Source organism: Trachemys scripta, chromosome 1 (genome assembly GCF_013100865.1).
Source record: "Trachemys scripta elegans isolate TJP31775 chromosome 1, CAS_Tse_1.0, whole genome shotgun sequence".
In the NCBI taxonomy this organism is placed as follows: Eukaryota; Metazoa; Chordata; order Testudines; family Emydidae; genus Trachemys; species Trachemys scripta.
The window spans coordinates 248,848,452-248,875,332 of record NC_048298.1 but is presented as its reverse complement, the minus strand read 5'-3'; the positions used below and the strand labels follow the sequence as shown (position 1 = coordinate 248,875,332).

Here is a 26,881-nt window from a genome sequence, read left to right as displayed (position 1 = left end):
TGGGGGGGGGGGGGGGGGGGGGGGGGTGAAGGCTTTTGTTTGTGCTCTTTGTTTTGGGAAGTTGTTTGCTCTTGGGACTGAGAGGGACCAGACATCAATCCAGGCTCTCCAAATCTTTCTGAACAAGTCTCTCATATTTCAAACTTGTAAGTAAACAGCCAGGCAAGGCGTGTTAGTTTTTATCTTTGTTTTCTCAACTTGTAAATGTACCTTTTTGCTAGAGTGTTTATCTCTGTTTGCTGTAACTTTGAACCTAAGGCTAGAGGGGATTCCTCTGGGCTCTTTAAGTTTGATTACCCTGTAAAGTTATTTTCCCTCCTGATTTTACAGAGATGATTTTTACCTTTTTCTTTAATTAAAAGCCTTCTTTTTGAGAACCTGATTGATTTTTCCTTGTTTTTAGATCCAAGGGGGTTGGATCTTGATCCACCAGGAGTTGGTGGGAGGTAGGAGGGGGGATGGTTAATTTCTCCTTGTTTTAAGATCCAAGGGGTTTGGATCTGTATTCGCCAGGGAATTGGTGAAGAGTCTCTCAAGGCTACCCAGGGAAGTGAATTAGCACATTTGGGAGTGGTGGCAGTGGACCAGATCTAAGCTAGTAGTTAAGCTTAGAAGTTTTCATGCAGGCCCCCACATTTGTACCCTAAAGTTCAGAGTGGGAAAGCAGCCTTGACAAGCCTAATGTAACATTGCATGCCAAATGAATGGGTGGGGGAGGGTGAGGAGTTATCTGGTAACTTAAGTGGACCAGGTCTGATACTGTTGCAGATTTTATCCACAGAAAAGAAACTGAATTCTCCAGACTTAGTGCAAGCCCTTGTTAAATGGTTTGAGGGCCAGTCATCAGGTTCAGTTGGTCAGAGTCGAGCTAAGACCAAGGAGGAGGAGGAAAGAAGTTCACCTGAGCTATCAGAGAACCTGTATAGATTGATGTAGCTGACAGCATAACCACATACCAGTGCATCTACCTGGGACAGACTAGCAATGGGCCGATATATTGGTGCCCAACTAGAGCAGGACTACAAATTAAAAATGACAAATGGAGGCAGAGGAACTTTGTGAGACTGTGCAGCTTACTACAGAGCTAGAATTATACAGCAGGACAGAGGTAAAAACAGCCACTTCTGAGGAAAGTGGAAGGAATATCTCCTGAATCTTATTAGTATAATTCTGAATCTAATACTCCTGATGAGAAAAGGGATTCTAATTAGATGCAGGAAATATCTGAGAGGTTTGGAAAAAATGTCACATGCAGTTTGCAAAATAAAATAAAATATCAATTCTGCAATAAAGGGCAATCCTGTCAAATGCTGGTACAGTAGGACTGTTTGCCATAGAAGGAAAGACTGCTAGCGCATTTAAGGAAAATCAGGACAGATCTTCACAGGTGTCTATTGGCAACCCTTCACCAAGTTCAAGGAACAAGTTAATATCAAGTCAAAGGGGTGGACTTTTAGTTAGCTGGTATAATATATGGAGATATCCTATTTCCTAGAACTGGAAGGGACCCTGAAAGGTTATTGAGTCCAGCCCCCTGCCTTTCACTAGCAGAACCAAGTACTGATTTTTGCCCTAGATCCCTAAGTGGCCCCCTCAAGGATTGAACTCATAACCCTGAGTTTAGCAGGCCAATGCTCAAACCACTGAGCTATCCCTCCCCCCATTATAGTATGGTTAGTCCTATAATTTTTGTTTAAATCCAAGTGGTTAAACAACAGTAAAGGGAGTTTGAAACTGAAAATATGAATTATGCCAGACTTGTGAACACTGGCTTAAATTTAAGAACTGGTCTACACACAGTTTTTGTACCTGTTTTACTTAAATTGGTTTAGAAACCAATATAATTAAATTGGAGCAACTCTATTGTGTGTAAAAAGTTCTTATATAAAGGTGCTCATATAAATTTACAAGGATAAGCTATACTGCTATAAGCAACTCCTAACGGTATAACTGTAGCCGCACTAGGGGATTGTACTGATTTAACTATTCTGGCTTCTAAGCCAATATATTTACATACATACAAAACTTGTATATAGTTCGAGTCCTAAGATTTATTAGCACAGATTTGCTACAAATGTTAGAATCCAAAATTGATTGGTGAAATTAGTCTCTTATTGACACTGATTTGGGAAGAAGCACCAGCCCATAAATGGAGGAAAATATAGCTTAAAAGCTGAACCTGTGGAATTTGTGTCTGAGGGACTGATACAATAAATTAAATTCATATTAGGTTGGGATTTCAATGTATCTAACACTGTAATAAATGCCAGTAAAAGATTCTGCAAATTCAGTCTTGGGAAATTCCCATGAAAGGAGTGATACAGATGATACAAAAATTGTATAAGTAACTAATCAGCAGTTTAGCTAGTTGTCCTACTCTAGGGGTCAAAATCATCTTCAAAGCACTGTAAATGCTTAAGTAACTTTCCAGCAAAGGAAAAATGGTAGCTGGGGAGGCCTGTTTTGAAACACAGACTCTAGCTGGAATTTGAGCTGTAAAGTCCTGATAGATTTGAAACAAGCAAGAATTCTAATAATGGTAACAACTGTTGGAGAATATGACTCTAATGGGTTCACTCTAGTGAAGCAAGAAGCTGGGTTTTCTTAGTAGCAAGATCATACTGTTGGAATTCACTCTGGTTGGTGATATACATTTAACTCTGAACCTGGCTGCTTTTACAAACATATCCAAGACACACATTTTTACATTAAATCTGAAATCTCAGGTATTTAACTGACTGGCCAGGAATCTCGTTCTACTGTATCTTACAACTGTGAGATGTAGATTGAGAACAATAGTTTATCTACTTCATTTACTAGGACAGGTACATAAACCTATCTTTAAGCCAGGTAAAGTATGTCCAGATGCTACAGTAATTAATACCCTGTAAAACAATGTAATGATTTAAAATAATAGATTCCATCAAAAGGAAATTTACAGTTAAGGTAATTCCTAAGGGAAAAAGGGATGAAGTAAAGCTCGAAGAATTTACTGGATTTATTCCAGTGCAGAGAGGAATATTTAAATGAGGACTAGCAGAAAGTTTGGAAAAACTCTCAGCTAAACAATCAAGATTTGTTACGTCCTAGTCCATAAGATGTATGTAATTCTGCACTGCTAATGTACAACACAAAATTGGCACTGGGGAGAGTTGTCCTATCAAGCAGCCACCTCATCAGCTGCCTGTCTCTTATAGGAGAAGGCTTTCAATTGGTCCATAGGCTTTGCTCCTAGTTCGAGGCAGGGAAAGGGATTGCATCATCAGATTTTGTTTGGCATATAGAAAACCAAATGAAATTGTAATGAGCGATTCTTACCCTTTGCCATGAATGGTGAATGATAGGATTAGTCTTGTTTTATACACTGGAGGCTCACCGCTTGTTTAGGGAGATGCAGTTTGCTGCACCCCAGAGACATTCAGGCCAGTGAAGGGTGGATGGCACTGGCACTGTGTCCCTCCATTCAGAGGTTCTGTGTGGGGAGAGCAACTTTAAGTTTTCAGTGGAAGTCTGTAGGAACTGTGCCAGCAGAGGCTGCCCAGAGGCTGTGCTAAACCTAATGTTTCAGATGCACTGGCTCACAGCAAATGGGACTTGTAGATTCCTTGCATCACCATAACCCCCCTCCAAGTGGACTTTCCACAATATGGGGCCCTGCACCCTGAATTACTGAGGCAGAATCCCGCTCACTCTGAATCTGGCCCTGAATCTTCATTAAAGTAACTGTTAACAGAGAAGTAGATCCATAAGGCAGAGAGACGTCTTCTTTTGAAGCAAGAGAAAGGCTATAGCAGTTTAAATTTATGCTCTCTAGATCAGTTTCCCATGCTATGGTCGGTGGAGAGCTGGCTGGTCACATGGTGCTGGCTTCTGCTTATTTCAAGATTCTAAACTGAATTAAGACAACTAAAATTATGTTAAATACTTTCCTAATATTACTCTTCCAAGTAAGCAATTACTGTAGTTGCCACAAGGATGTTATGGGACTGTGAAAGGACATTCAGGTGAATCATCTGATCACAAAAGGGTGAGCGAGTGGTCCATGAGAAAATTTCTGTACTAAAATGAAAATGTTTAGGAACCCCTGTTCTAGATTGTACAATATTCCTTCTGCTTTTGAACAGCTCTTGCAGGGAGTACTGCATGGTAAGCCTCTGTCAGCCTATTATATCTGAAAGACCTGTTGGTGTTTGCTAAATCCTTTGAACAAGAATCACACATTTACAAATTGACAGTGATAAACTTACAAATGTGAATGTGAAATTGAACCAAGGAAATAGGAACAGTTTGAAATCAGGAAGAAAAGTATATCCACTGATTAAAAATAATATAGAGGCAATTCAGAGCTGACTGACTCCCAAAACACTCAGATGTAAGGATTTTATAGTGCTCTGCTCCTGTTAATAACTGTCATTACACAGTTTACCAATATAGAAAAACCACTGCATAAATTAACAGAGGAAGGAAAACTATTTGGTTGTTCACAGAAGTGTGAATCAGCATTTGTAGAGTTCAGAAAAGCACACGTGACTGGTCCAAGTGTTGGATTCACTTTGTTTCAAAACACGTTCCTTGATAGAGACAGATTTAAGTACTTATAGATTAGAGGTAGTTTTGTTTCAAGAAAGAGAAGGAATGGGGAAAGTGGTGGGTTGATACAGCCAGGCTTAATACAGCTGCAGAGAGAAATGTTTGTGCCACCTGGAATAGATTTTTGGCAACTATTAAAGCTATTGATCATTTTCATGTATGAGAGGAAATTTGTAATCAGAGAACATGTATCTATACAATGGTTTCTTTACATTCAAGAATTTTAAAGATAGTAAACTAAACGGCTGTGGAAATTACATAAGGATGGTGGCCAAATCAAACACAGACATAAGCATGCTGATGTTTTGTCGAAAGCTAAGTGTTGTGTGGAATATTTCAGCTATTGCTTTTGGCAAGAAAACATTATACTGTATTGGACCAGGGCTGAGACCAGGTTTTACCAGATATTATGTCCACCGTGTGTGACACACAGATTAAGAGCAAAACAATAGCTCACAGGCAAGATACTAGGTATCCACAAACTCTCCTGAAATACCCCAAACTAAACTGTCAGCTAGAGAGTAGGGAACCTACAAGAGGTAGATTTCCCCCACCCTAAGGCAATTAATGGAAATAAGAGAGTGCACCTTCCCACCAAGCAAACATCTCTGAAATCGTCCCTTGCAGGGTATGATCTGTTCTTGGGATTTCAAGAGGATAGCATCCCATCCTGATTCTCTCTCATCCTTGCACAAGGGGATACTGTGGCCCTAGAGCAGTAGTAATCTCTGCACCAGCAAAGGGGGGGAGAGAGAGAGAGCGAGCAGATCTGGGATGAATGATGGACTGTTTGGGCATTCAGGATGCTCATCAACTTGGGTTTCCCCACCACTGAACAGCTCCATGGCTCCAGCCTGCAGAATGGGTGCAGGTTCCTTCCTCCAGCTGCTTCTGCGGTAGGCTGACTCTTCCTCAGAATCGGTTAGCCTGGTCGACAGAGGGTTCTGTGGCGCTTGTTGGTGCCTATGAGCTGGCTATTGCTGAATAAACAGGGATAAGGAATTTGACCCTCTGTGTTTTCTACTTCAAGAGCTGTCTTACAGTTTGAGGAGAACCACAGAAGCATCTACTTTTTTTGTAACAGATGCGTCATATAATTCTAGTTTCCCAGTTGCTGTATTTCCCCTTCATCTAGTCTTTTATTGGCCTTTCATTATTTCCTTCACATTGTGTTTTCCTCATTTGCCTATATTTATTATTTCTTTTTGGTTTTGAACATTGTATTAAAATAATGGAAGAGATGACTAAATGGCTGTTTAGAACATAAACCTTCCCTGGTCTTTGAGACAGTTGATCTGTCCCTCACTTAAAACAATTGTATCAACAATCAGCTACCGAACATGGAGCAAGTGACTTTTCTCTTGTTAACATTTAATTTAGCTAGAATACCACGTACTCTGATATATTTATTAACAGTGTCAACAACAAAAAATGCATTTTTAATTCACAGTAACTGTTTTTAAAAAGCCTAGTTGTAAACATTTTAATTTTTAACTCGTTACGTATTATACCAAGGCAAACATTTTTAAATAAAAATAATTCATGAGGACATATGGTTGAGTTCCTGTGTCACTGTAAATAAATGTTGCCGGGTTTCATTATTGATTACATCAGACAGAATTTTTTGTTGCATCATTCCATCATGCAGCAGCTCATTCATACTGTCCGGGAAGACTAATTAACACTAATGCTTCTAAAGAAATTTCGTTTGTGATGCTAATCTGTCACATAGTGAAAAGCATCCTCAGAAAACTGGGGGGGAAATTAAAGGGAGTATGTCTTGCAGCCACCTGAAATTAGTGTTAGTTTGATTTGTTTTAATTGAAAGGTTGTTTACATCTCTTTCATAAGTGTTTATAAAAGTTGGCAGATAGAAGAATAGCCTCCTCTGTTCGTGGACGAGATTCTATCCTATTGGACCTATCGTACATAGATGCTTATTACAAAACTTGTCAATACTGTTGGTACACACAGTCTAAATGGATAAACCAAAATATATACAATGTGCACACACATGAGAGCTAAGTATTGTTATCATTACACATAAAGAGAGATTTAGGCTACGACTTAAGACTACTGGCATGTTTGTATACACCTCATCATAGTGATCTCTAGTTAAAAGGCCACATTGCTTTGATTATATGAAATATTTAAAAGTATGAAAAACTATTTTATACACAATTTGTAAAAATATTTAAATCACTTGCAGTAGTTCTCTCATCAGCAGTTATCCTGGCTCTGTAGAGTTTCAGCAAACTTACATAGTCCAGCATCCACGAAGCCTAATCAGGATTCATAAGCTCTGGGTTCTGGGCAGCTGGCCTTGCGGAATTTAGATTCTAATTTTCTGGTTCCCTCACTTTTGTGGAGGCTCAAGCCAAGCCACCTCCTGACGGTCATATATGGAAGTTGTCCAACTCTGATGATGTCAGGTGGATTCCACTGAGTATCTTCAGGGAGTCCACTCATGTCCACACTGGGGGGGAAGGCTCAGTGAGGCTAAATGGCAGCAAGCAGCTGCCAATCAGCCATAGAGAGCTTTGAAATATATTGTCCTTTTAAAAAAAGAAAAAAGTATGTCAAATGTTGTTCAAGGGTGTATTGATGGATCATTGGAAAGAAAAACCATTTAACAAAATGCTGTGTGCGTAAGGGCTTTAAATTTTCTAGCAAAGCATAGTTATCTTTACAAGTTAGTCCATAATGCTGGTTATTTCAATAATTTGCTTCAGTTTTCAAGTTGATAGACCACGGAGAGCATGTGAAGACACTTAGCAGAGCAGAGCAGAGAGAAAGAGAGGCAGATGCTATAGCTGCATACAGTGAGAAGAATCACTGTGTTCTGAAGAATGTCGCCGTCAGAAAAGTGACAGGGACAGTGTAAAAGAGGAAGGGCTTGAAAAAACAAACATTAGAAAAAAGGCTTTTAAGGCTTCAGGAAAGAGGCTCTAAGAGACAAAGCAGAGTATTGTAACTATCAGTAATTACCTAAATATTTATTTGCCTAAATTGCAGAGGAAGAAATGAAGTGCATAGATTCATAGATTCCAAGGCCGGAAGGGACCATTGTGATAATCTAATCTGACCTCCTGTGTAAAACATACAGTTCTCCTCTGAACCCCCTTTTTTTGCTTACATTTTGTTTTCAGTGCATTCTCTTATAAATTGCCTATTTTATTTTATTAAAAGAAAATGTGCATTAAAAGGAATGAGACTACTTCATGTGTCTTAAAAAAAATCCTGCAAATAATTAATTGAATTAAAAGGCAGATAAAAGAAGGGATTTTAGTAAAGACATATAGAGCCTTTAACTGTTTATGTTGGTATTTTTAGATAGTTTTTCAGTCTGGAAGTCTGACAAGCCTGGCAATGAAAATTTATTCTTTCAGAGGTTTGTTCAAATCTTGGACTGGTGCAAAATAGAAAATAGGTATTATGAACTATGTCTACTGTTTTCAGAAACATTCAGCAGATAAACAAATTGTTCTGCATTGATGTTTTTCTTTGCTTCCTTGAAAATGAATATGATTTTCCGTTCCACTTCCATTCTCTGCTGTAAACCTGAAACCAACAGGCCTAATGTTTCATTTTATACAACTATCACCTCTGTCAAGGAGTCATGGCTTGTAAAGAAATTCAAGTTTTCCCTTTACATAAACTAATTTTGCCAGAATAACATTCATTATTATGAATATTCAGCGGCACTTTGGAGAGTCAGATCTGGAGAAAGACAAAATCCAGATTTGTGCAGCAATAAAAGTAACAAAAGATTCAGCAATGTCAAGTTGGATAAACAAACCACTAAGGGAAGTAACATTAAATCATAATTGCATGTTTTTAACCATGTCAATAGTATCACAAAACCTAACTCTCCTGTGACTATAGTATTTAAATTTTCTGTTGCCATGTGAAACATACAAAGTTATTATGACTCTTGTGAGGATGATACATTCTAGTCTGCCATTGTAGCAGATCAGATTTTTGTATTTCAGTATGAAGAATTACTGCAAAGAGATAGTAAAAAAAAAAATGTCTCAGACATCAGTTTTAACATATTTTCATGACTTACTTTGACTTTAACCTCTTCATTTTATTTTATATTTATATACATATTCTATCTTTACATTAAGGGCTGGAGGTCTTGAGAAAAAATGATGAGGGTGTCCAGGAAAATGAAGTGAAATAAAGATACAACTCACAAAGAACAAGACATGTTTTTATGGATACATGTCTTTCCCCTCACCCCCCAAGATAATGCAACTCTAACAATTACAATGATGGAAAATTTGTTTGCAGAATACATTATCAAATTCAAAAGAATATAGAAAATATAACTCTTCACCTTGTTGTCCTAATACCATAAATTCCATAAATCCAAATATCTTTGTTTCATTATTTCTTTATTAATGTTGGGTCCAGAGTTTGGGTGGGGGTGTAGTTCCATGGCATTTATCCCATTTTAAAGTTGAAATTTCTATACGTTGACATATAACTTAAAATAAATAAAATAAAAAAGGGTACTAATTCAGATGTTCTGAAACTGTGATAATGCTATTATATAGGTCGTTTTATTTAGGTGTGTTTATACTTTGTAGTTTCATAAATAAGCCCAAGGGGCTCCTTCTTAGTTGTCACATTCTTCCTTGAATCTCGTATTCTGTCTGTCTTATCCTATCCGACAGTAGAATTGATGCCACACTAATCCCTGGAAGTTTGGAACTAATGAACTAACTGCTGAGCTGCCGCCACGGAGCTTGGTCCCAAACTATACTGTACTTCACACTCGATTTATTCTCCAGATGGCGAGACTGTGCAGCCCTGCCGCGAGGGACCACCTCTTCCACTGGAGTGTAAAAGTGGACGGATGTTGTTTTCTTTGCAGATTTGATAATTCAGAGCTAGAAACTTGTGAAGATGATTAGTTATTAGCTTTAATGGGTGCCAATTGAACCAACTGCACGCATATTCCCTTCTTTAATTTCAGTGTCTCTGTGTCTTGGTGATGGTTGATTTATCTGCAGTACTACATCACTGAAACCTTTATCTTCCCAATTTGGTAGCAATACACGGCAACAAAAATCAAACTGTGCCCTATGGAGAGTCAAATATTAGAACGAATATAATAATATGCTTATTAGCCACTGTTTTTACATTTAAATATGCACAGAATGGATTATCAAGTGAAAGTCGTAACTCTGATATACTATAGTAATATCACTGTTTACAAGAAGGAGTGTTAGTCATCTTTCTGTCTCTCTCTGGTTTATAAAACACCCAATCAGTGTGGGATCCAGATACTAATTGGGCTACAATAATCCCAGACTACCTTGGGAGGGAATAATCCATTAAATGATCAGTTTTTCTCCTTTTTTATGCATTCATTCATTGAAGAGAATTATCTTATGGTATAGCACTGACATAAAGAACAGAGCAAATGTATTTAACTAGTCTGACCATTTGTAGTAGGGGTTTGATGAAGTCTTTGGAAGCAGATTTATTCTTGCATCAAGGGCCTATGTATAACCTGAATGTATATTATTGCATCAAGTACAAAAGTTTTTCTCTATTATTAAAAATTGAGAGTAGTTTAATGGAAAGTTTGAGCTCTGCATATATTATGTAATAATAATAGAGACTATTTTATTGCATAATGATGCAGAAAAAACTCTTCCCTTTTTCATCCATATGTTTTGTGCTCTTTCCCCCCCCCCCCCCCATTTAACCATGAAACATTTTGTGGTAATCCTGGTCTATGGGCCTGATCCTGCACTACTGAAGTCAATGGGAACTTTTCCATTGATTTAAGTAGGGATAGGTTATCCTATTCGGGACTGGCTGTAGTACTTGGAATCTTCTGGGTAGCTGGTACCTATCAGTCTGGTCCATAATTAAAATGTACATAACTGAATGATTTGGAGACCATGAGGGCCAGATGTATTTCATCAAGGGAGAGAATCTTCTTCACTGCTGGGGAATCTCTGTCTCTGAAGCGGACAGTACTGAAATGTAATGGTTCTAAGAAAGTGAATCTGTTCTCAACCCAACAGATGGCACGCCTGTGTTAGCAAAACTGTAACATATTTCTCTATTAAAATATGAAAAAAATAACATCCTTGTTGGTTGGTATAAATTCAGTGATGTTATTGGTTATTTTGGGATATGTACCAAAGGGCTGCACACTTAGTTTATGTAAATTACTAAAAGCAACAGCCTGTTAATAAGTGTTTTGTGTGGAAATATACCTAGAAAGACATGATCTGTCTTTTTATGGGATGGGGGTTTACAGCCTGAGGGGAAAAACAACTAACAAGAATGCCTACTGCTCATTATTGTAATGTAGAACAAAATAATAATCAGATTGTATAGTTTTCCTGTAATATACCTCATTTAGAATTGGATGCTTCTTTAGTGGACAGTTTTGGAAGATCTTTATTTTGCAAAGTGAATCATTATGTACTGAAACTGTGATAATCTTATCTGACATTAGTTAAGAGCATAAATTGGTTTGGAGAATGTGTTTTAAACTATCACTCTGCACCAAATCCCAAAACTTTCAGACCAACTAAGAAACCAACTATTGCTGCTCTGACAATGAGAATTTAGTGGGATTTGTATTAGCCAGTGATGACATCACATAGTGCAATTTGAAGAAATCAGAAGACAAACAATTGTAGATATCTTTGGAGCCCTCTTCCAGCCAAATATGTTTTAATAAACTGTGTGTACCTGTGTGTTAATTTCATAATGGCAGCAGCTAGAATTCATTCACAATAGCAATAACATTTCTGATTGTATTTATATTTTAATGAAATGACCTCTGAATGTAGCCTTGAATCATAGCATAGGGGTGTCTCTGTCTGTGTATGTTGTCCTTTTCTATCCTGCTGATGGGCATATGTTAAAATCTTTGGAGAAACATGGAAGATAGTACCAAGCTGAAGGCTGTTTGATTCAAGTTGCATTAACCTTCAGCTTCATTATTCTTTCACTTTAACTGGTGAGAGTAATCACTTGCTTCTGTCTAAACTTATCCTAATTATTGGCAGTCCAAGCCTTGTAAATCAGTGCACTGCAGCGCTGTCTTAAACTGGTCTTGGAGACCTATTCTGATCTGACCTGACAACTGGAAGCTACTGTTTCCTCACACTCTAACTCGGACCACATTTTGAAACCTCTTCTGCCTCTACTCACAGGCAGAGATTGGTATCCGTCTGGTTTAAATCTACTGTCATGTGTTGTCTCGCTGATTGGTATTAGTCTCGTTATTAACTTTGATGATTTTTTTCTGAGTTTGCCTGTTTTCTAGATAAGTATTTCTGTTCAAATGGCTGTATTTTGTTAAAACTGTTTTTTTTAAACAATCATGAGTCAGAAGCTTTAAAGTTTTATTAGTACCATAAAAACTCTTCACAAATGAAACTACTTTTGATAAGTGTTCATTTTGACAATGAGAATTTGTTAAGGGCTGTTGGCAAGTTGAAAGAATTTGTTTTTGAAACTGAAATTGGCAGGAAGTAGTGAGCTCAAGTGCTTTCTTTTTTTTCTCCTTCCCTTTTTTCTTGACGCCAATAGAAGTGTTTCATTTCAGCAAAGGATTTAAGCATTCTGAATGCAAATCAAGTATTCAAGTATTTATAAACTTTCCTTCCTTCACCATTTTTGTGAGGAGTGTGTCAGTTAGAAAATGTGTGTTTGGAATTTTTATTTTTGCTGATAACATAGAGTATCTTTTTATTATCAGTCACAGTTTCCAGAAAAATCTGCATATTATTTTGGGTTACATGGTATTATTTTCATGTGTGAGCTGTCTACTCAACTGCAAGCATTAATACAGTTTAATGGATAAAAAGGGTGATTATACAGCAAGACAAAAGAAATATACATATAAATCCTTATATACTGATAACCATAATTTTATTATGGTCCATAAGAAGAATACGGGTATTAATTGGAAGTATTATTATTTTATGCAATTCTCTTATTCCATTTTTGGCTATGTGAAAAGTATTGGTGTAAAAAGATGCTAGTCTAAAGATGTGTGTTTGTTAGACACCTTGTAATACCTTTAAACATGAAAGTGATGTTTTCTTCAAGTACTGTAGTAGTCCTATTATTAATCAGATCTGAAAATTGAATATTTACTGTTAGTTGTAAAGAAAGTGCTAAAACTAAAATTCTGAGGTACTGGCTATGAAAGGTTTAACAAAAGCAAACAGTAATGGATATTGTGGAAAAAAATAGATTTTTATATTGTTGGCTTTATTTTTTTCATCGGTTTGACATGTTTTCTGCTCAGTGGGTTTTTCTGTCAATAGAAAATAAGCTTAATTTTTTAAAACATTTATATTCTAGGCAGAAGCAAGGCTGACAGTTGTGAAAACACTCAAAGAGGTTGAGTTTGGCCAGACTGAAAAGTGTGTTAGGATCAATTCAGTGTCCAGTGGTCTTGCAGAACAAGATCTCGAGGTCCTTTTGAGGTCCAGTGTTCTTCCTTCAAGCCTGATGCTGCCAAAAGTTGAAAATGCTGAAGAAATAAGATGGGTGAGTAGTTACCAAATTGTCATAATCTTAGCTTTTGATTGAAGACCTTGGGCCAATTTAGAATGAATCATTGGGACCAATGAGCTAGAGTTATGAAGAATGTTGCTGTTATCATGGGACAATGTTGGTGCCTGGCTCAGAAAAGGGTGTAACATTTCCATTAAAATGTACACAGGCTGGAGTTGCACACCGAACATACGTAGCAACTTTAGTTTTAAAGGAAAACTAGTTTTCTTAGTACTGCAGTCAATAAAAGAATCTATATCAATGTTACAGTATATTATCAAAACAGAGAAGAGAATGTATAATAATATAACTTTGTCCATTGTACCAAATTCTGAACCTTCACTGACACCTTAAAAGGTGGTCTATGTCAATATGTTTTATGTACATGCCTGAGAAGTTATAGATGGAGAAAACATGTTAGCAACATATGAAAAAATGGAGTGGGGGAGGAAAAGGTCACTTCTTTGGGGCAACTAGAGGAACAAACAGGAAGCTTTTAACTAGTGTTTTTAATTACCACAGATATTATTTCCTGAACAGTTCTCTATTTCTTCCTTTTTAATTGCTGACAGGTGTGTTTGCATTTCATGAATGACTTTTCAGCCAATAAAAACCTGAAATGTAAATGGTTGGCATGTCAAATTACTTAAGAAAACTTTGAAATAGGCCTAATTATGCTATAATTGTTTTAATTGTTAAGAAGAGGTGCATTTTATTTAGAGATACCATTATTTCTGCAAAACATCACTAAAGGAATAACGTTTCATTATGCAGTTCCATACTTTTGAAAACCACACGTATAGGGAATATCTAAAATGTATGTGAGCTGTAATGAAAGATATATTAGTATCTAGTTTAATCTCAGCATCTACCCTTGATCAAGTCTTTAAGATATTATATGTGAATACAACTGAACAAATATGTTAGCTATATTACAGTACTTGTCCATTTGTAATAGTGTACCTTCAGTCTCCCCTGTTTTCAATGGAGGTTATGTCCCCTTACACCACCATTTAATTAAAGTAACTAGAGAATACCTCTCAGGATTTACAACCATGTAAGTGTTAGACATAACTTGTCATTTATGAATATTCATGCTTCCAAAATGGCAGGGCCCTCACTAGCACCTAATACGTTTTACATGGTACGAAATCTGAAGATTTTGTCCCTCCCATCCCCCAACTTTTCAAATGGCTAATTTTCATACCTAATATCATCCCGTTAGAAAATAAAATAGCACTAGCTTACATCTTATTGTCTGTACTTTTGTTCTGTTGCATTTTGATAAATCTTTGAACACAGAGGATTTGTTGGATTTAATAACAGTTAAAAAAATGTTTAATTTTTTTAAATAACAGAAGCCTTTTGCTGTTTATTTTTCTGCTCATTTTTTTTATGTGAAACATAAAACCTGGAGGCTGATGCACAACTAAAAGATGGGCTTACTTGTTTTCTTTTGTGTGAGAATCTCTTGCTTTCCTTTTGTCCCTAGTATGGGTACTTGTTTGACTGGCATGGCTTATTGGACTATAACAAGCGTAACTCTCCCTCCTTTGTCATGGGACAATTCTCCCACAAATCCTGAACAGTGTGCATTCTTCCCAACACACTATTGGGTGTGCACTGGAATTGAAAGAATTGCTGAGGCCTGCTACTTCATCCCCTCCCCAATCTTTGTTTTTTCCCCCACTCTCCTTTTTTCCCCTCCCTCCCTCACTGAAATGAACACTTTACCAGGCCGGAAACATTTAATCGTCTCCTTTTGAAAAAATTAATTGAAACTTCTCCACTAGTTACCTTTTGTATTGGTGCTTATAACAAATTATAAAAAGAAAGAGGAAGGGGACAGTATTTAATTAAAAATTCTTTTTTTTTTATCTTCAAAAAAATATATATTAAAATGGAGCAGTTTTTTTTTTTTTAAGAAGCCTAACAAGGTGACTATTTAAATGTTTTAAATCTAAAAACAGTTCTTCCATTTAAATCTTCATCTAAGTTATAAAACCCTAGCATCCATTAATATTTTTTATTTGCAAAAATCAAAATCATATAGAGATCTTCAGAACTAAAGCTGAAATTATTTTAGTACACTGCTTCCAGTGTTCATGCTCTGACCTGTATGAAGTTTACTATTTTCTGTTGCTCTACCTAAGACACTGTACACGTATGCATTTGAATTGCAGTGATTTTCTTAATTCTATATATTTTAGCTGACTTCTTTTCTCTAGGGAAAAGTTACAGAAAAGATGATGATGATGATGCACAGAAAAATGTGGGGATGGCAGAATTCTTCATCGTGAAAAGCTGTGATTTATTTTGGCCTAATTGTAAAGTTACTGCAAATTGCTCGAAAGCTTTTTAAAGATCTCAGTGATTAGATTTTCCTTTCTTTTGGGGAGGGGGGAGGGGGGGGAAGCTAAAAGGGGAAATAACACCTCTAATCCAGCTTCTGGTAAATAGGCTGCCAGCTTTTAAAATGAGTTTCCTTTCTATTAGTCAGAATATTATGCTAAGCCTTAAGCATTAGTTTTTTATGTTGCCATAGCAGCCTTATTCCTGCAGGGTTGTGACCTGTGATGATTACAGTACAAAGCTTATAGGGTCTTGAAACCCCCTTTGAAGATGAAAAGTCTTTGATGGTTTATATTTATGCAAATCTCTTAGATATGATTTACCCAACTGAGACTGAATGGAGAGATGATTAAAATTCCCTTTTCCTTTGATATCCATTAATGGTTGCATATTCCTTAAATTTAAAATGGATGCATGTGTTATTTTTGTCTTTATTTACTAAAATATCTTCCACCATACCTGTGATATGTTTATCTCCTCACAAATTACTAGATCTAGAGAGACATAATAGATTTACAATATAGGGTTTTTTTCTTTTGAAAGGAGAAAAATCTGTGCAAGAGCTTTTGTATGTTTCCAGATGATAGATTTTGGAATTTGGGCTACCCCACTGGCAGCTCAGAGCTAGCTGTGAACTGGTCTCATGGAAAAAATTGGAAAGCTTTGGTCTTCAAAGAATTAAACTTCCTTTTTAAGGCCTTCCTAGGTAAGCTAAAAATTATGAAGAAAAGCCTACTGAACAAAGGGTAACAGTGCCGTAATGAATAATACGGATGCCACTTAGAAAGCTGCGGAACAGTTACAGTGATGTTAGTATTAGACATGAAACAAAACAGGACGTCAGGTATATCAATACTTCATTGTTTTTAAGAGCCTGCTGATTTGCATTTAACTACATTAGGGTGATAGGTGTTAAGCAAATATTTTTACAATTAAACCTTTAAACTTCAAAATATACGGTAATGTTGCAATTCAGAATTGTAGGCCTCAAAACCTCAGACCTGGTTAAAAGCTTGAGGGTTTTTTATTACAGTTCTGGTTTTGTTTGGTTTGTCATTGCAGCCAGGTGAAAGCTCTGAAAAGGTGCATGTACATTTGGATATTTGTAAATGAATTTTTCTCTGGTCCCGTATAATATTGTTCTGGTTTTAGTTTTCAGACAAATTTTTACATCACTTAAAAGGCCGAACACTTGTAGAACCAATGAATTTAATCCCTTTTGTGGAAACTGCAATGGGGTTGCTCAATTTTAAGGTAAGGAACCTTGATGTGGTGAAGAGTTCATATTTTATCCTATCAGCAACCTAGGTATATGTTAAATAGTTTATGTCCTTTAAATAAGAAATTCATCTAAATAGGAGAGGTGAAAATAAATAAAGGAATTAGAGTCCGCTAAAAAGTTTGTATTTTTATTTCTTATGTTATTATGTAAAGGCCTTGACAAAATCCCAAAATATGTCCGTGAAATGCCAATTCCAGATAATACATACAGACCATATAATAAAACCCTATCTAGTAGTTTTTGTTTTATTTTTACATTTAATGTGTTTTAAAATATGGAGATATGCTTCGAAATGATCTGAAGAGCTCAAATTGTTGTAGTAAAAATTGACTTTTTAGTAACTAGTATAGTTGACGTTGTATAACCCTGTTTTTATAAATAATCTTTTCATCATTTCAGTAATAGTACTATGGTGTTTTTATAATGGCTCCTCTTTATAAAATACTTCCAAATTTCATATTATAGCTCTGAGAACAAATAATAGTTTTTCATATTTGTGTTCATTGGTGTGTTCTGTGCTTAGAAGTGTAGCTGAAGTTCTAAACTACCCAACATCTGAACAACATGAATTTTGTTCTCAGGTTCACTTAAGTTCAAATTATATATTTTTTTCTGCCTTGTATAAAGAGTGTTTCTAAATCTTCTTAAATATTATTTACCAATTGACTGACCTGATGCTCATGAAATACAAATGGCCCCCAATCTCAGTATCCAGCCTGTGTTTTTACAGGGGACAGATACCAATGATCATGAAATGGAAAATCAAATGCACTCACTGGAAATGCAATATTCTTATCCTAAAGCTTCAGAGAAAAGTTTTAGAGTAATTCAAGACTTGTATATTTGAGGTGTTTCAAGAACTGTTGAGAGGCCTCATTCTCTGTATATGTATGTATAGCAAAAATATTTATCCTTACTGCATACCTTAAATATATCTTGGAACATTCATGTTCATTGTCAGTACCCAGAGAGAGATTTCATTTCAAATTAAAAAAAATTTAGATTTTTTTCACTCTGATATTTTGTAGTAGAATTCGTAATAAATACTGTAGTTCTTAATGTTGGCAGTAGAGTTGCAGCTTAAACTATACTGTATAATAATAATTTACTATCCCACCAGCTCTCCCATATGGATGCCCAGTAGTACAATTTGTAATTACATCTGTCTCTCTAGGCATATCGTATGTTTCAAGACTATTAATATCAAAATCTTCTTATATAAAATAGTAATAATGTTGACATGCATTTCTTTATATATAATACTTTTAAGTGCTGCTTGTTTTTACATTTATATTCCTCTGCACTACTTGTTGCATTTTTGACTTCCTGTATCTATCTTTTAGTTGTATTTGACAGTATTAAAGATTTTAAATTCTCCAGTAAGGAATTCTTCCAGTAAGGAATCCACAACATGTTGAAACCTCCAACTATTACTTATTTAATAAAAGATATTCTGTTCTTTGTTTCTGATGCAAAATCATTACATGCCAAAGCATAAACTATTGAGGTAAAGTGCATGTGCTTATTTTGGACAGTATTTAATAAGTACTTAGTTTACTGTAATTACATGTATTTCTAAAGTGCCAATCCCAGTAGTATCCATGGCATTACAGTAAGTTCATTCATATTTGAAGGGGAAAAAAGAGTAGGAAATCCAGTAGTGCATGTTGTAGCTACAGTGTATATATTCATATACACACATATTGTTTTAGATTTTGCTATGAGTCGTTTTAAGACATTCTGTGCAGTACAATAGTGACAGTACTTTCTTTAGTTGGAGCAATTTTAGCTGAAAGATTTCCAGATTTTGATGATAAGATGAGTTGGTATAACATGTCTCTGTCATCCCTGCATTCCAGTAGAAATTCATGTTGTGTTCTTATTTGAAGGCAGCCTGTGAAGAAACATTAAGCACAGGATCCCAAGTTGGCCTTCATTTGGATGCAGTAGTCTTTGGAGGAGAGGATTTTCGAGCCAGCATAGGTTCTGACCTGTTTGTTTATTATAAATGTTAATGTATGACATTTGTAGTGAGAATAGTGATGGTATTTTATCCACTTGTCCTAACTGCAATAACTAAAGAACTCTAAACATGATTCTGCACTTACTTGTATTGGTACATTTTCCCATCTTTCTGCATAATTTTTATTAATGTAAATTATGTCATTGGCATTTTTAAATTCAGAGCTTGATAAAATGCTGACTTACAAAACACTGGCTTTTTTCCTATTCTTGGCACGCTGTAGCTAAAATAAAATATAAACCTGTTGAATCACTAAGCTTATTTTAAACTGTAATATTCATATGAACAGCTATCTGTATATTCTCTTAAGAACCACCTTTCAAGTCAAATTTTCATGGGTCTGTTTTTAACATTATTTACAATGAACTGTATTTTGATATCATTCACAATACATCCTTGTTAAGTTTTGCTTTAATAAATGCATTATAAACACTTCCCAGGTCAAAACAGCCATATCTCCTTGTAGACTTGTGTTACACTGATAATGCCATTTCTCCAAAGCCAGAAATATTTCAAAATCCCTTTTGTAAATTATTTGCTTAACGGAGACATTATCTGCTAAAAGCCTCTTTTTAATCTGATTCAGCTATAAACTCCTTAAAGGCAACAAGTACAGTTCAGAAGTATCCATTTTGTTAATGAAGTATATACATATTCTAATGTAACAATTGACAACAAATTATTCTATACAAATTGATAATCCATATCTGAACAGTGACCCTAAGGAAAAGAGAACAGATCATTATTTTTTCACACCAGGATTCATGTGAGAATGTTTTTATCTGATAGACTGTGGACTCATGAATTCTTGTGAATGCTTTTGGCCCCTCTCAAAAGTCATCTGCCATAATTTTTCAAATTTTCCAATCCAAATACTAAAGCTTAAACATTTGGCTAAGGACATCGGTTGTGACAAGAATCACAACCAAGGAAAGTGCAATTCTGTTCTCAGTGTGAGTTTTTAACCATTTCCTTGTACACAGTATATCCATCTGTATAATGCTTCTCTTGTTGTAACGCTTTTCAGTGCCACTACAATAAGTAATAGAAGCAAATGATTACTGAAGGTGGATTCCTGCAGCCCTTCCTCAGCCAACACTCCCATTGACTTCAATCTCAGGATCTATTATTTGAACCAAATCATACCCTAAATTTCAGAAGCTAAGGCACAAAGAAAATATTTTTTCTGGATAAGCTTAATATTTGCCCAACTAAACTATTTAAATTATCTCTTTACAGCAATTGGTCAGTTAACCTTTGTATCCCTCAATTATTTTCTTTTTTCTTTTTTTTAATGATGTAAATGAGAGCACAAAGAAATTTTATTTTATGTTAAAGTTTCAAATGAAAAGATTTAAAAAACAAAGTTAACTTCTTTCTATTCATTGTTTTCTTAGGTGCTACAAGTAGTAAAGAAACTCATGATATTCTGTACGCCAGGCAAAAAATTATTGTCACAGCAAAGGCTTTTGGCCTACAAGCTATAGACCTTGTGTACATTGATTTCCAAGATGAAGATGGGCTCCGTAGGCAGTCAAGAGAGGGTGCCCTAATGGGATTCACTGGTATGGTTATGTGACAATGTCTACAAAAATTAAGCATTTTCTTTACAAAATATAGGCACATTTTATATTACTTAGACTGCAAACTAGTTTGTGTTCATAGATCAGTTGTTGATCAGTGAGTGCTGTCAAATGAGTCCCCAATTGCTTATGCTTTTAAAATTTCAGATAAAAAAATTCAGACTGCAAAATCATAGGCTGCTTTTCCAAAATCACATCAAGGATATCACTATTTTTGTAATGGAAGCCTGGGTATAAGATGTACAATATGTGATTCTTCCTGACAGACAGGTCAAGTGAGATGTGATATTGTGCTTTGTGATGAACTGTTTATTTTTTTATTACTTTTTTGTATTTTTAAATGATGGCTAATATTTTTTAATTTGTTTATTTATTTATATGGTGAAAGCGTGGATAATCCCCCCACCCCGATATGCTAATTCATATATGAAAGTTATTGTCATGTTGTTTTCTTTGATTTGATTTTCAATATTCTGGCTCCCCTCCCAGTAAGTGCTTGTGCACCTGGTGACACCTACAGGTACTGGCAGACGGCAAGACCAACAGGCTCCTTGCAACAGAGTTCTGTGACACTGACGGTTATCCAGTAATTGGTATACCACATTACTCTCTCTCACCAGTGAGACATCGTAGCAACCAAAAGATGGTGCTTTTGCAATAGAAATGTACCATTTGCTATACATTATAGAATTCTAGAAATCAGTGCTAACACTTTAAATTATTTCTCTCAAAAATTATTTATTCACGTTAGACTCAAGACAGTTGCATATGTATTAGCTATTCATTATTGAAAGAATATATCCTGAGGTACTGATATAACAAGAGATGACACTTTTCAAAGTAAAAGTAATGGCACATGTTACTTCAAAGTACTTTCATTAGCTGAACAAAAATATCAAATGAAAATTAAAATTAGTCTAAATGTTTCACACTTTGCTGTTAAAAACAACATAGAATGTCTGAAAAAGAGCTCTGTGTAAACTCAAAAGCTTGTCTCTCTCTCTCCAGCAGAAGTTGGTCCAATCAAAGATATTACCTCACCCACCCTGTCTTTCATTGACTTAAAAGTAATTCTGGACTCTCTTAAGCACAGATTCTGCCCTATTCTCTGCTGAACCTTGGTCCAGTACTTGCAAAATCTGAATCTAGATTCAGAGACAAAATTGTTACTGTGCCAGAGCTATGGAATATTATTTATGTCCTTGTGGACTTTCAGGGCCCAATCCTATTCCTGCTCAAGTCAATAGGAATATGACAGGGCTCTTTGATTTCATCAGCTGCTGATGGCTAAGACACACAGGCCAATATTTTCTAATTTAGGCACCTACGTAAAATAACCTGTTTTTTAAAGGTCTTGAGCATCTGCAGCTCCTGTTGAAGTCCATTAAAGTTGCAGGTGCTAAACATCTTTGAAAATTAGGCCATTTTATTTGGTGTATAAATTAGAAAAATTTTGCCATCACTAACCTTGATAGGTTTCAGAGTAGTAGCCGTGTTAGTCTGTATCCGCAAAAAGAACAGGAGTACTTGTGGCACCTTAGAGACTAACAAATTTATTTGAGCATAAGCTTTCGTGGGCTACAGCCTACTTCATCAGATGCATAGAACGGAACACACAGAAAGAAGATATTTATACATACAGAGAACATGAAAAGGTGGGAGTAGCCATACCAACTGTAAGAGGCCAATCAATTGAGTTGGTATGGCTATTCCCACCTTTTCATGTTCTCTGTATGTATAAATATGTTCTTTCTGTGTGTTCCGTTCTATGCATCTGATGAAGTAGGCTGTAGCCCACGAAAGCTTATGCTCAAATAAATTTGTTAGTCTCTAAGGTGCCACAAGTACTAACCTTGATGACATTTGGGTCCAACTGATCATGATAGGAAGTCATCTGACATCAGTGTAATGGGGTTTTGGAGAGGTAACAGTGGAGTTGGCAGTAACTAGCTGCATATCGTTTAAAAATACAAAAATGTGACTGAAGTTGTAAGACTCAGATATGGCATAAATAGAAAGGCTACATCTGACAATTCAGGGTGTCAAGGGAAGTTAATTCCTAACTCAGCCGTGGAGGGTCTTTGGCCTTTCTATATTACATTTAAAGATCTGCAGAAGGGGCTGAGCTCATTAACATGAACTTGCAGCCTTTGCCTTTACCTTTTCCCTGTGTCTTTCCATGGCTAGAATCAGGAAATCTCAAAAAATAGAATGTCCCAGAATATAATCTGATAACTAGTCCAATCAGATGTGAAGTCATAATCCATGATCTTCCACTGGGCAGAAGGCTGTGGATCATTTTTGCTTAAAGACGCCCTTATTTCATACAGCTGTCTAGTAGTGTGGTAATAAAATCTTGATGTTCTGTTAATAGAAGTTCTGAATACTTATTTATCATGTATTTTAAAGTTTTTTGGGTCAAATCCTGCTAGTTTTAATCACAACTAATGCCACTGAAGACAACAGGTGTGACTAAAATGAGCTAAATCTTTTACACAGCTAAAGTAATGATTAATCAATTAATTGGCAAGATACACAGAAAATAGATACAGTACTTATTTGGGACTCATAGGGTCAAATTTGCTGTCTTCCTAAACTGATGCAACTCCAGAATACTTAACAAAGTTGTATATACATAGCCCTGCAGTGAATTGTAACCTTTAATGTAAAGTAATCAAAATATGTTTATTGAAGTTTAAATAGTGTGCACATCTCAGAAATATATAATTACTCAATAAAAATGGTTTTTCTATTTATTGAAATGCTTATCTGACCATCACCACCATAGTATCTACATTTTCTTCTCATTTTCTTTTAAACTAGACATTGTAAGCAGCCTATTGTCTCTGCAATAAATGCATATATGTACTGAATGTCTTCAATCATCATTTAGTCACTGTAGATTATTTTAAAAATAGGTTTACTTTTACAGCAGCATATGTTTTACAGTACCATAAAATATGGACTTTAAATCAATGCGTTGTCTGTATAAATGGTTGTCAGCTTTAGGAATGTTTATATCCAAAAATAAGTAAACCTTGGAATAAAGCTTTAACAGCTGACTTAGTCATTATAGCTACTCTAGTGCTACATGCTGAGAAGCTAGATATAAATATGAAACACTATAGGTTTTCCTCTCTCTTTTTGCAGTCTTTTGTAGAAGACAAAAATGACACCATCATACAGTTACCTAAAGACTTGACAGGTATTGATTTAAAGCACAATATATCAAGTGGTACTGTAAAAAGGATTTCATGGTCATAAATTTTAATGTCTTCCAATTTTGCACCCTCTCAGTAACTCGTCAATAACAACAGTTCAGTTTAAAATATTTGCTTCATTCCTGCATGGCATTAAACTCTATTATACAGTTGTTTGGATACATAAGATGTGACAAAAGGCAACTCGGGCCATAAATCAAATGTTACATTATATCTTCTATAATCTGTTCACCAATGGCACAAATTGAAGTTGTTTACTATAACTGCATTTTAAAAAACTAATTTTAATACAGAAATGCAGTTGCCTTTTAAAAAATAATTGATCTGGAGCTTTTGATTTTTTTTTTATTGTAATTTAAGTCTTTGTTATAATTTTACATACATAATGAAAATAATTTTCCTGAAAATTAAGCTTTGTAGGCATTACTATGAATTATGTACACAATCTTCAATTTCAGAAGTACCAGTTTAACAGTTAAAAATAAAGCAAATTAAAACCAAGAATAATAATAATTTACTCACTTATTGCTATCTTTTGATTTCATTAAAAATTATCTTTAAACACAATTAAAATGAAATACATTAGCAAAAGAAATGTTCTGTTCATTTAATTTCTTTCTAACAAAATAGTCCTTAAAGTATTTAAAGTTTTAAACTATTATTTTAAATTATTTTTTTCTATAGTGGAGTGAAATATCAGAATCTGAATATATGGATGCCCTGAGGATTGTAAATAAAGGATTGTGTAACAAGAAATAAAAGAAAATCGAGCTTCTATGGCAAATTCTTCTTACAAATGTGATAGTTCTGCACAATTCTTTCTTGTTTATAAAATATGTCTTCAGCTAAATTGGTTCACAAATTTATTTTTATGTACCACCAAATTTTATATTATGTTGCTGAGGATTGCAAATATTTTTTCTAATTGTTAAATCGTTTAAAAATGAATGCTTAATTTCCATAGTAATACATATGAATCATTACATGAAATAATGTATTTATATACAATGTATCCAACTTTCAGTTTAAATGGGAATTTTTAAAAACAGCTTTTCTACCTGGAAAAAACACAGTTAGGACCCAATACTACAAGCTTTTACTTACACGTGCCCTGATTCTCCACTGAGATCCACTAGCATGGACCTCTACACTCATTCAGAGTCCCATTGGATCAGTTGGATACCCAGATGGTGCGGGGGTCTGCACTAGCAGATCCTGACACAGGTTTGGAGCCATGAACAGTCTTTATGCACACAGGTAGTCTGACTGAGGAGCCCTTACTCACGTGAGAGAGTCCAATCTTGAGTGGTTTTATGCATGTGAGTAACATGGGACCACTTCTGTGAGGAAGGACTATTCATTTGACTAAGGGTTTGCAGGATCAGTCCCCTAATTTGTAACTATTTTTATTTGATGTAAAGGAAAATTAAACAGGGATATTACAGTACAATTTCTTTAAATTAATTTTAAAATATTCATTATAAATAAAAAACCATGCAAAATCACACCACCATGTGAAAATTCCTTTTGAAAAAATTAAGAATGTAAAATGCTAGTTTAAAAAATGTAAAACAAATAATATAGGCATTGTTTAATTTAAGCATATACAGTATGAATTGAAACTGAATACCTGACTCAGCAAGCAAATGTGAAAATCTATACTAAAATTAACAGGCAACATTTAATTTCTTTTTATTATATATATATATTTATGCAAGAAAGGATAAAAAGATGCCTATCTAAGCCTAGAGAGTACCTTTTAAGTTCATTAATATAACAAATAACAAAAAGAAAAGTATTATGCATCAGCAGTAACTAACTAATCATTAAGGTGGGGGAAGAATTTTGAATATTTTTAGTTGCTAAACAAATTATGGGAATTTAGGGACTAATCCTTTTGTAGAATTAAAAAAGCTATCAATGAAATATAGCGTGTTTTGTTGTTTAAATATCATTTTCAGGTTGTTTAATTTTTCAATAAAACAGTAATTGTCAGTTTCTGATGCTATTATTTATACAGCTAGAATTTAAAGATATATTATACTTAAATTGTTATTAACAAATTTGTCTAACACTTACACCTGTAATGACAAAAGGAAGATGTATGGATTGAAATGGATGGAAAGAACTGTAATTTTTGAATTATAACAAATACAACTTCTGTTTTAGTTATATTTGTTCATATAGTATCTAGCAAAAGATTGTTGTTCAGTTTAATAATACAAGAAATCTAGTCAAATAATTAGTTATTTAACATAAAGTCTATGAGGCATTTAAGAGCCTCAAGTGGTTGGAACATTTTGTTGAACATCTGTTTGTTGAAGCATGATTCTAGTGTTATTAATCTTCTTTGTAGGTAAGCAGGTGATTCACCCTAACCAAATTGCTGTTGTCCAGGAACAGTTCTCTCCAAGCCCTGAAAAAATAAAGTGGGCACAAGAACTGATTTCTGCTTTTGAAGACCATCAGCGATTAGGAAAGGTAAATATTTTGTTAATGCCACATATAGAATACCAGTTAGAATAATATTTAAATTTGAGAAAAATTGGGGAGTGTTTGTTTTTACAATAAAAAATATACAGTAATTTATGGTTTTATTAGCAAAATGTATGCCAGGGTAGAATACAGCTAGAATATTCATGATAAATGTGGAACTTCTCAAATGAATTTATAAATACACTTTCTTTATTCTCCTGCCTCTCTTAACTTTTATCCTTTAAATAAAATTATTTGCTGCTTAGGGAATTAAAAATACTCTTAAATTATTTCATAGAAATCATGATGATATTGTCATATGAAAATAATTTGCAATCAAAGGACAGATAGCATGGAAGAAAAAAACACATCCTGCTTGTTTTGGTATTATTTGTGGGAAGAAATAAATAGATTTGAAATTCTTTATTTTTAAAAAATATCTGATAAAATTTCTTTAGTTATGTGGGTCCGATTCTGCAACTGCTTACACGTGTGAATAAAGTTACTTATATGCATAACTCTTTGCCAAATGTGATTCTTAATAATTAAAAGTGGGAACGTTTTCTACGTATTTGTACCAATTTCTGGACCTGAGATTTGGATTGAGTGGAAAGCAAATTAACACTAGAATATGATTGTTCCTAATTTAGTGCATCATTGAGTCTCACGTTTCCTGCTCTGTGGGTTTCTGCTATGTAAATATTGCGGTGGTGATGCACAATCTGTCTCCACTTTGTGCCAGTAATACTTAAATTAGGGGTCGCCTGAAGGAAGATTTTATGCTAGTTGCAGCATTGTCAGTTAATTA

General features: G+C 35.0%; 1 protein-coding gene across 1 annotated transcript in view; it reads left to right on the top strand.

Moving 5' to 3' along the window:
• CLYBL (citramalyl-CoA lyase) overlaps positions 1 to 26,881 on the top strand; it is a 253,209-nt gene that overhangs the window by 211,527 nt on the left and 14,801 nt on the right. The window contains 5 exon segments of the mRNA XM_034775548.1: positions 12,943 to 13,131; positions 16,642 to 16,743; positions 18,661 to 18,754; positions 20,192 to 20,359; positions 25,955 to 26,079. Of these exon segments, the coding sequence (XP_034631439.1) occupies positions 12,943 to 13,131; positions 16,642 to 16,743; positions 18,661 to 18,754; positions 20,192 to 20,359; positions 25,955 to 26,079 (678 nt within the window).